General features: G+C 45.1%; 1 protein-coding gene across 1 annotated transcript; it reads left to right on the top strand.

The window, feature by feature from the left end:
- The first annotated feature begins 1,162 nt into the window (after positions 1 to 1,162).
- On the top strand, positions 1,163 to 5,620 carry LOC123143999 (testis-expressed protein 2). The gene is made up of 7 exons (XM_044563007.1): positions 1,163 to 1,470; positions 1,888 to 2,138; positions 2,445 to 3,114; positions 3,195 to 3,507; positions 3,884 to 3,966; positions 4,374 to 4,568; positions 4,657 to 5,620. The coding sequence occupies exons 1-7, from the start codon at positions 1,291 to 1,293 to the stop codon at positions 5,299 to 5,301; spliced, it is 2,337 nt and encodes a 778-aa protein (XP_044418942.1). The 5' UTR covers positions 1,163 to 1,290; the 3' UTR covers positions 5,302 to 5,620.
- Positions 5,621 to 10,836: the final 5,216 nt, after the last annotated feature.

Genomic DNA, 10,836 nt, shown 5'->3' on the forward strand with positions numbered 1-10,836 from the left:
GTGAATGGGCAAATCTTCCACCGCGCCACGACCGATGGGCAGATCTGCCACCACGGATGGACCAATCTAACATTGAAGTACGGGGGCGACGACGGTCACCGTGAAGAAGCGTACAAGAGTCGACGGTCACCGCGCCAGACCGATGGGCAGGTACTCATGACCTGTGGGCAGTTTCTAGAGTCAAACCGTCTGTGCTGGCGGTTTCGTCGAGCAAACCGCCTCCTAAATTTATTGTGGACGGTTTTGACTATCCAACCACCTTGGGGGTGATTATTACAGGTACCTTTGTCCTGCTTGGTCACAACGGCTTCCGAGGGCAGCTGCTAAGCCTAGTCATAGTGGGAGTAACTTAGGTAATAACATAGCACACTCCAAGAAAATTTTGCTTATGTGACATGTAATTAATGAGGAGAGAGGTGTTTAGAGTAACATAATATGTTACTGTCACATAGCGCTTCCCGAGAAAGGATGAGTCCACAAGCTAATAAATGAAGCCATCTATGACACTACTACTATGTTACTTTGCACTATGAAGGTAGTAACTTAGACTAATGTCATATGCATGACACTAGTATAAGTTACTCCCTTTTTTCTACCGGTGCTTGTTGGTGTGTAGAGTTCGAGCGTAATTAATATTATATATATATGTGTGTGTATATTATTTTTTATAAAATATAACTGCTATGAGAGAAGTAGACCCAAGCCCCCCTCACGTTAATTTGTATCTAAAAACCACGACAACAAACTATTTTAAGATCTCCTTGCAAAGAACCAAATAGTTAAAATAGAATTTTTATTCGGATTGACAATTTAGAAACAATGCATTTTTAAGTTTTACTCCCTCCGTTCATTATTATAAGATGTTTGGGCATTTTAATACGGACTACATACGTATTGAAACGAGTGAACAAACACATTAGAACATGTCTACACACATACGCATTAGAAAAAAGAATAAAACATCCTTTAATAGTGGATGAAGGGAGTAGAAAATAAGTTTACATAAATACAATTATGTTGTATGTCATGACAATGACTTCCAAATCATTGTGTGTGCGCCATGAAGCGAGAAGCGCGTTCACCATTCAGCATCTGGTTCTGGGCACAAAAAGATCCTCCTCCTTTAAAAAAAGGTCATAAAGCAGCACCGACCGTGACAGATGGGCCCTGCACGTCCGCCCCTCCATTGACAATGCTGACTTCTTCTCCGCCTCTTCTTCTTTCCTATGTCCTCTTGTGCGCTGCAGAGCAGCCTCGCCTGGGAAGGTCTCCTCGTCATCGTCGTCGCCCATGGCGGTGGCGATCTTCCTCTCGGGCTTCCTCCTGGGCCTCCTCGCGCTCGCTCTCGCGGAGGGGGCGGCGCTTCTCTGGGCCGTCCGCGCGCTGCGCCGCCGCGGGCCAAGGCCTCCGCCTCCGGAGGCCGCCGCCGCCGAGCTCTCCGGCGACCGGCCGTTCCCCGCCGAGAAGCAGGTCAATAAACCTGAAATTATCCCGCGCACTCTCCCGTTTCTACCGATTCCTTTCTACTGTTCTCCTGCATCGCAATTGCAATCCTATGCAAATGGGGATCTATCAATAACATTCCAGGAAAGCTCGCTTACTTTATACAGAAAATTTCTTGGAACCAGATTCTTTCGCCTTCCTCGAATTGTTGTGACTGAACGCTTGGTGCTGATTGGAGAAGCAGTCTGTTCTCCTGAATTTGCACCTTCTCTCTGTTCTGTTGTATTTAATGCAAAGCAATATCCTTCGTTATTTATTTGCTACTGGGCCATCAACTAGCCGTGCTGACCATTAGACCAACTCTCACATGATGTATCTGTGTTTATTCGAGAAAGGTATGGTTGCAATTTGGATCATTTCACCTGACTGCCATACTTGTTGCAGGGTTTTCTCTGGATGTTAGAGCCAGGAAAGGTGCCAAAAGTTGGGAACGGCAACCGCTTACCACCAACTGGGGTTCAGAAAGGCGTGAAGGATAAAAAGAACATTGTTGAGGTTTCTCCGATAAGGATGCGGGCTAAAATTCAAGGCCACTCGCTTGTCTTGACAGGTTCCGATGGTTCTCAGATAACTATTGGGCTTCTGGATTGCACTGTTCTTGCTGTTTCTGCTTCTAACCTACCGTCGCGTAAATGGTTTGTGCATATGAAATTTGTTATCATACACTGATCTTCAAAGTTTTTGCGCCGCATTAACTCATATTTATGTTCAGTGTGTATCTTGTTCAATGTGTTACTTGACATATGGTAGGTTAGATAAGCATGCTTATATTTTGGATTCAGCTAAAGACTAAGAATGCTTTTATTTTTCAATTTAGATGTTCTTAAAAAGTGACTATATTTTCCTACTTTGCCTATTTGAATGTGGATACTGCAATACACTTTGCATATGCACTCTAGTTTCAATGTAACTACCATTTATATTTATCCATTTTCTTTCAGGTCTAAGAGGTATCCGATAAAACTAGAAAGCAAGGAATCTGAGATTTGCAAGCGGAGCAAGGTATGCTATCTTTATGTGGACACCTCTTGGGAGAAAGAATCATGGTGTAAAGCACTTCGTCTTGCATCTTCTACAGACAAGGAGAAACTGAAATTGCATACTAGGTTGAGCGAAGAGTTCAGAAGTTACATATCCTCTTTACACGCTGGATACCCTTGTTTCCTGAAATCAACTGCACTTTCTGCTGAGGATCGTGAAATTATGGACAAGGCAGTAAAATCTGATGGGTCGTCAAAAGTACGCCTTTTCCTTAAGAAGTTTGCTAGGAAGGCATCTATAAAAGCTCCCCAGTTGACTAGAACAAGCTCGACCTCAGCACAAGCAGAAAGAAAGACGTTCCAAAAAACACGCAGCTACATTGGTGCCGCACTAATTGATGCACAAGAAGAAAGGTCAAGCAGTAGTTCATCATCACTAGACATAAAGCAACCCAGTACCCCTAGTTCTGATTTCAGTTACAGCAACAGATTCTCAGATTCTCCTGAAACAAATGTAGATGAAAAGTTTACTGACGAAGGCACACTTTGTTGGAACCTCCTAATCTCTCGGTTGTTTTTTGATGCTAAAATGAGTGATGATATAAGTAAATCCATTAAAGCACGCCTTCAGGTTAGATAATGCTTACATTTAAAACAAGTAAACTCGTCCTTCAAACATATTTGCTAATGGTTAGTTTTCTTGTTTTTCAGCGAAAATTGTCAAACATGAGAACTGCCTCCTATATTGGTGAAATTACACTTACTGATTTCAGTCTTGGAGAACTTCCACCATATTTGCGTACGATGAGAGTCGTCCCAAGGGATCTAAATGAACTGTGGGCTTTCGAATTTGATTTTGAATATTGTAGTAAAATAATACTGAATGCTGAAGCAAGACTTGAGGTTCAGGAACCAGGGCTGCAAAAAGACATAATGAGAACTACTGTCGAAGCAGATTCTAATGGCAACCAATTTGGACCTTCGCAACTTTTGGCTTCTGTAATGGAAGATGAAGATGAGGCAGGTTTGTTTGAAGTTCATACATTTTCTTTCCATTGCTTATTATTTCTCAGAATGACCATTTAGTTTTTTTATGCAAATAACTAAGTTCATAGTAAATGATTTGATATGATAAAACTCCTCCTGAAACTAGTGTTTGAATTGTTATGTTCATATATTTCGGCTAATGTTCATGTCCTTCTTGACTTACTTTCATCACTGCATGTTGTGCATAATCATATCCTAATTGCTTATGTTTTTTCCTTTGACCTGTGGAAAGAAAGTTTCTTCATTCAGTACTTTATAACTCGAAACTTACTGGAATGAGTGAAACTTGTGAATTTGCAGTCGTCTTGATGCATAATCAGTGAATAGGAATGCTTGTTTATCTTTTGTACCAGATGTGTTAAGGCGGTCAAAGAAAACTGGGAAGACATCAAGGTGGAAAAATATCTTGCATTCAATCACTGACCATGTCTCTCAGGTTAGTTCTTGTTTTACTTTGTTACACAGACTGCACTACTTTACTGTTTACGCTTTACACATCCAATTGGTAGTGATCAGTGAACTAAGGTTTGCACATCAAAACCAGTCAGGCTATTTTTAATGAAGAGTTTTTCCTGCAATTTAAATCTACCATGTTTACCTGACTCCATGCCCCCCCTCCCCCCTCCCTCCATTCATATGTTGCCTAGTTACCAAAATACTTTCCTTTGCCTCTTTGTGAGGTACACTATTAGGAAAAGGTATGCCTGGCATGTTCAAACACTTCAAATCAGAGATCAAACTTTAGATAAAAAAGCTGTAGATACAAATTTGAGTTAAATGTATGTTACTAGTACAGCCAGGAAGTCCTGAGACATGTAATCTGTTCTTTTATTCTTGCAAAAGGTGCCGTTTTCGTTGGCAATTAAAGTAACTTCTATTCGTGGGACAATGCGCATGCATATAAAGCCTCCTCCCTCAGATCAAATCTGGTATGGATTTACATCAATGCCAGAGCTTGTGTGGGAATTGGAGTCTTCAGTTGGGGACAGAAAGATCACCAACAGCCACATCGCTTCGCTTATCAGCAACAGAATCAAGGTGTCCCTTCAACTTACTTGATCTGATCACCGTGTTACTTATTTGTGAAGCCTGTATGCTTAATTCCGGAACATGCCCTACCCTACAGGCTTCGCTTCACCAAAGCTTGGTACTGCCGAATTGTGAAAGTATTCCCATGTCATGGATGATATCAGAGAAGGATGATTGGGTGCCTCGCAGAGCTGCACCTTTTATATGGCTGAATCGTGAACACGGCGAGGCAGCAAGCAGTCATAGTTCAGACATGGGTAAGCTCCAGCTTGATGATGTTGCCTCACTAAAGGTCAGTTCCAACAGCGAAGCTAGCAAATCAAGTCCACCTGCTCCTTCAACTAGAAGCGACGACGAACCGCTGAAGAAGGTGACATCCACTCATTGGCCTAACCAAGAACCCACAACAGAAGCATCAACCAGCTCTGGTTCTTCCCTACCTTCAGAAGCTGAACCTTCTAACCAGTTGACGGCGCCGCTGCTGAGCACCAGGGAATTCGAGGAAGATGCTTCTGAAAATGCAGCAGTGGGCTCTTCTCTTCAGTTAGTAGCGGTGGTACCTGCTGGGCATCGGCGGCCGCCATTGTCATCATCTGCTTCTCCTGGGGAGTATGACCTGAAGAGGAAAGGCAGCAAGCGAGCTGCGGTGATCGGTTTGGGGAGGAAGATGAGCGGCAAATTGGAAGAAAAGACGCGGCATATTGTCGAGAAGATTAAGGAGAGTTCTGGAAAGGAGCAATAGGCTGGAGACGAGCACCCAGTTAGTTAGAAGTATATATTTCCCAAAATTTATATCCTTGCTTATTGCTCTGCTGGAAATGGAAATTTGGAATGTCCACTGTTAAGATGTTGTACAGTCTGGGAATTGTGCTCATGGTTTTAGGGAGCCATTGCTGTCCCAGCATAGTTTACAGTATATATATCTATACGTGGCAATTACTCCTAGAAAGAAATTGGAGAGTTTGCAGTTACATAAATGTATTAGTTTGTGGGGGAAATGACAAAGTTGTGTGTATCATTTATACTGATGAAATACAAAAGGAGACTCCATATGCGAAAAATTGCTGTGGAAACTAAACATTTGTTTACGAGAAAATCATGCAATTTATTTAGTAAGTTAAAAGAGGAATAATTGGGGGAGGTGATTTTGCTCCCAGGGCATATGATCCAGGGATGAACATTAAAGTTGTTAAATTAGTTAAAAGTTCTGAATTTATCTGACAATGTGTGTGTTCGTGTCTTGTATGCGCGTATAAAGTTTCATGAAGATAAGACATATATTATGCCCTGTTTTTTTGGTGGGAAACATATATTATGCCCTTGACAAGAAAAGAAAGAGTGCTCTAAAAAGCAACCTTTTGAAGCACCATTTTTGTTTGTTTGAACACAAGCTACAAAACTTGTTCATTTTCATAAAGTTCCATGTAAACAGAGGATACAGAATAAGTACATGTCCAAATGTTTTCAGGACCTTTTGATTTTCTAGGAAGTCATTTTTCTTTCTTTAGCCAGGAGCATGTTTTCCAGGTGCCATTTTGAATTGACAGTAAATAAAGTAATAATAACTAGAGTGCCACGGTTCATGTAACCTTTGTAAACCTAGCTTCCTCCGTCGCAGCCATGGCGAAGATGAAGCAAACAGATTAATGATCGGTTTATGGAGCTCAAGACATTGAAACCGCGGCTTCGTATCGGAGAGCAATCACATGCCTCATGAGCATCGATCCTGATTCCCTCTTTTCCTATTGCATGTCTGGCAGTACAATTCATTTGCTTGATCGGAGAGCCAAAATACTGTTTGCTATTAGGGAGGTGTACAGAGGACCCATTGTCTTGGAAATGGATTGCTCAGTGCTTGCAAACTACCTGAACCTGAAGCCTGGGGCGTTCAATCTCTCCTCCTGCTTTGGTCTGATACAGGACATTCAGGCTAGTTTCAAACTTTTTGCGTCGGCCAAGGCCAGTCTGGTAGGAAGGGGCCGGATGCAATAAACTGGCCCATGAAATCGCTGCCATGGCCAGGAGCAATGGAGATCTGAAGTTGATAACTGACGTCCCTGCTCATCTCCGTGAGCTTGGCCGACCCGGTGCCCAGGGAGAGGATGAGGAACTTCCCATAGTCGGCCGGTTTGATTGGGAAGAAATCATTGTTGCCCATGAGGATCTGCTTGCTGACGTGGGTCATGGCCAGCAGCGTCGGGTTGTTTGCCGCGACGCCGCCGTCGATCAGATTGAATGCGCGTGGCTTGCCGTGCTTGTCCGTGGTCTCGAAGTGGTGGCCGGGCAGGTAGGTGGGCGCGGCGGACGTGCTGATGCATACGTCGGAGAGGAGGGCGTCTTTGGAGACGTCGCTTTGAGCCTGCACACACAGACACAAGATGTAGTGATCGACGTTACTGCAACGTACTCAGGCAACATACATGTATACATGTAATGAATGAATGAGGGAACATGTTTATTTGGAGTGGAGGGAAGAACTTACATCGTATCTGGAGAAGATGATTGGCTGCAGCAGCTTGATGTCGAAGGCTGGGACGACGATGTTCTGCAACGCTTGGCTCACGCGTGTCTCCCCGAGCTGCTTTCGCACGACGGAGTGCAGATATTTGCCGTTGTACTTGGGCCCCTTGATGCTCTTGAGCAAGCCGAGAGGCCCGCGCTTGACGCGAGGGAAGATCTTTGGGCAGTGCTCCAGGTAGAAGGCGTTGATGTCCTTGGCGGCGAAGAGCGGGCGGCCGTCGGCATTAGGCGCGGTGAGCATGGCGGTCACCAGCCCGCCGGTTCTGGTCCCTGCAATCACGTCGAAGTAGTCGGCAACCCTGGCCTCGGGTCCATCAAGTTCCTGCAATCAGTTGCACACACCAACAGTTAGAACCAGCGACGTGGAATGGATGAGGCAAACGCAAGCGAGGAAACAGCAACGGTCAGAACAGAGAACCAGCGGCGTGTAATGGATGAAGCAAACGCAAGCAGGGAATCAGTCAGAACCTAACCAGCGTTGTGGAATGGATGAAGCAAACACAACCAGGGAATCATAGAGTTGATCAAATTCTCACCTGGAGCTTCTCTTCGAGGAAACCGAGGATGGTGCCCGGGATGATGCCGCGTACGCCCCCGCCGTCGATGCTCAGGAGGGTGACAATGCTTCCCTACGACGGCGTCGGGGTTCGTGGCGTCGGGAGCAGGCGGCTGGACTCCGGGGACTCGACCGCCGCCAGGTTGACAGTGAGTGACTTGAGACTCTTCAGCTTGGGACACGGCATGGCCACGGGATCAGTGTAGAGGTGAAAATGGGGAACAGAGGAGAGCAGAACTGCAGAACGGGAACAGAGGGAGAGAGAGATGCTGCTTGTGAATTGGATGTGATGTGTGCGCTTATATATAAGGTAGGGTGCGCAATCGCCGGGTCGAAATCGGACTGGATGCCGCGCGTCTATTTGGCAAGGCTGCAAACTGGGTGAAACTCGGACTGGATACTAGCACGCGTGAGGGAAGTGAGGAAGCGGGCGACGCAAGAAAGGAAAATTTGGTTCCGAGGCACGCTCGACGCGTCAATCATTAATCAGTGTCGAACCTGGCTCGGGTGATATCGGTTTGGGGTGGCGCTTGCCATTTTATCTCGGGCTTCGCTAGAGTAGTAGATAGTAACGATAATAAGCAACTCCAACGAGCTTTATCCCTTCGGATATGCTAAAACTCAGTCGACTGAGTTTTGATGAAGTCTCAGTCGACGTGTTTTGCCGTTGGATCGTTTTCAGCTTTTAGATTTGCGATAAGGTCGTGGCTTGTCTCGTATAGGCCTGTCTCAGGGGTGTGGCCGGCCCGGTGTCTTTTTTTTTGGGCGTTCCTTGTCTGTTTGTTGGGCTTTGTGTTCGGCATCCAGCTTGGAGAAGCATGCTCGGTGTATTTTTTTTTATTCTTGTTATTGTTATTTTTAGCTTGTTCCAGTACGCACGACTATGTGTATTATTTGGTGTGTGGAACGTCAAAATCATTTGTGTACTTTTTGCGGGTGGAAAAAAGGATTATCCAAATGAATCACATGTATTTGTATTATTTTCTTATGTTGGGGCATCTGTGTAAACACATTTTTATTTTTATTTTTTTATAAAATGTGTGATAGTGTTGTTGTCTTGTGAAAATCGGCCAGCACAACCAGCATTTTTTTCTTTGTTTTTTCGTATCGGAGCAGGGTATGGGCGGTGGGTTTGAGGAGGGGACCTTTTTCGTTGTCTGTTGGGGCTTTTCTCATTTTCTTTTTTTGGCTGCAACTTTCACACGGTGGGAGAATGGAGGGGATGCGAAGCGTTGAATATTTTCTCCCAACTGCAGTTGGCCTTGTGTTTTTCTCGGAGGACGGAGGGTGAGGGGACGGCAGTTGCAAGTCCGACGCTAGGCTTGCAACTGCAAGTGTCACCCTCGACTGTAAGTGCATGCCTAAAGACCCAACCGTAACCGACCTTTTGTTTTGTTGGTGGGCGGCTGGGAAGGGGGTAGTTGCATGTCCGGCACTAGGGTTGCAATTGCAAGTGTCACCCTAGACTCCAACTGCATGCCTACAGATCCATCCGCAACCGACCTTTTTTTTGATGGTGGATGGTGGCAGGGGGGTGGGCAATTGCATGCCCCGACACTAGGCTTGCAACTGCAAGTGTCGCCCTCAGTTGCAATTTTGCATGCCTACACAACCGATTGCAACTGATCTTTTACTTTGTCGGTGGTCTATGGGAGACGCGCGCGGGAGGGGGGCAGAGGGGAGGCAGTCGCATGTACCATACTAGGCATGCAACTGCAAGTGTCGCCTTGTATGGAATTGCATGTCGCACGACTGACTGTAACTGACATTTTATTTTGTCGGCCGACAGCGGGAGAGGGGCGGTTGCATGGCCGACACTAGGCTTGCAACTGCAAGTGTCGCCCTCAATTGCAATTGCATGTCTCCCTCCCGACTGCAACTGGCATTGTGTTTTTTGTCGGATGCCAACGGGAAAGGAGGGGGGCAGTTGCATTCCCAACACTTGGCTTGCAACTGCAAGTGTCACCCTTGACTGCAACTGCATGCCTATAGACCAACCGCAACTAACATTTTTTTGGGTGGTGGGTGGCGGGAGAGGCGGGCAATTGCATGTCCGACATTGGGGTTGCAAGTGCAAGCGTCGCCCCTAGACTGCAACTGCATGCCTACACATCCAATTGCAACTAATATGTTTTTGGTCTGTTGGAGATGGGAAAGGGGGAGGGCAGTTGCATGCCTGACACTAGGCTTTGCAACTGCAAGTGTCGCCCTCGACTGCAATTGCATGCCCGCACACCCGATTGCAACTAATATTTTGATTTGTCGATGGTCGGTGGGAGACCAGAGGGTAGTTGCATGTCTAACACTAGGCATGCAATTGCAATTGTCGCCCTGTCTGCAATTGCATGTCAACACTCCCGACTGCAATTGACGTTTTGTTTTGTCGGTGGGTAGCGGGAGTGGGGGAGGTTGCATGCCCAACACTAGGCTTGCAACTGCAAGTTTCGCCCACGACTACAATTGCATGTGTCCCTCCTGACTGCAACTGGCCTTATGTTTTTGTCGGAAGCCAACGGGAGAGGTAGGGGGACAGTTGCATGCCCGACATTAGGTTTGCAACCGCAAGTGTCGCCTACTATAACTTTGTGGTGTTTGTGGGGGCGGATGAGTCAATTTTATGTCTATCACTAGACACACAACTGGAATTGTCGTGCCATACTGCAACTACATGTCTTCAACACGACAACAACTAGTGGTGTTTTGTCGGTTTTTATCAAGAACAAACTATTGCGCACGTCATATCTCAATTGCAATAGCATGGTGTAACATTAAACACAATTATAAGGTGTGCAAATGCCTGTAACTAGCCGCTCCCTAAACTTTCATCATTTTTCCGAAAATACATTCAACATTTTTATTTTTATTTTACATTTTTATAATATATGGAAAATATGTTTAAATCTTAATGAACATTCTGCAATTACACCCAAAAATTGTACACGATGAAGTTTTTGAAAATACGAAAATACTTTTTGTGAAATATCACTACAAATGTAAATAAGTGCTTACTTTTATTTCTTAGTGAACATGGAGCTGAAATGAAAAGGGAAAAAGAACATTGGGCAGACAAAAGGAAAAAATAAAATAGAAAAACCAAGCAAAAACAACAACAAATAGACACGGGAAATCATACAATATACGCTAGTGGCCCTTCCAGTGCGCTACAAAAAGAAGTAGCGCCCAGAAAAATCACAAGGCAAT

Source organism: Triticum aestivum, chromosome 6D (assembly GCF_018294505.1).
Source record: "Triticum aestivum cultivar Chinese Spring chromosome 6D, IWGSC CS RefSeq v2.1, whole genome shotgun sequence".
NCBI classification, from domain to species: Eukaryota; Viridiplantae; Streptophyta; class Magnoliopsida; order Poales; family Poaceae; genus Triticum; species Triticum aestivum.

Coding starts and splice junctions, on each gene's coding strand:
- LOC123143999 (XM_044563007.1), top strand. CDS start 1,291: ATGGCGGTGGCGATCTTCCTCTCGGGCTTCCTCCTGGGCCTCCTCGCG. Junction 1,471..1,887: donor CGTTCCCCGCCGAGAAGCAG/GTCAATAAACCT, acceptor TACTTGTTGCAG/GGTTTTCTCTGGATGTTAGA. Junction 3,115..3,194: donor CCATTAAAGCACGCCTTCAG/GTTAGATAATGC, acceptor CTTGTTTTTCAG/CGAAAATTGTCAAACATGAG.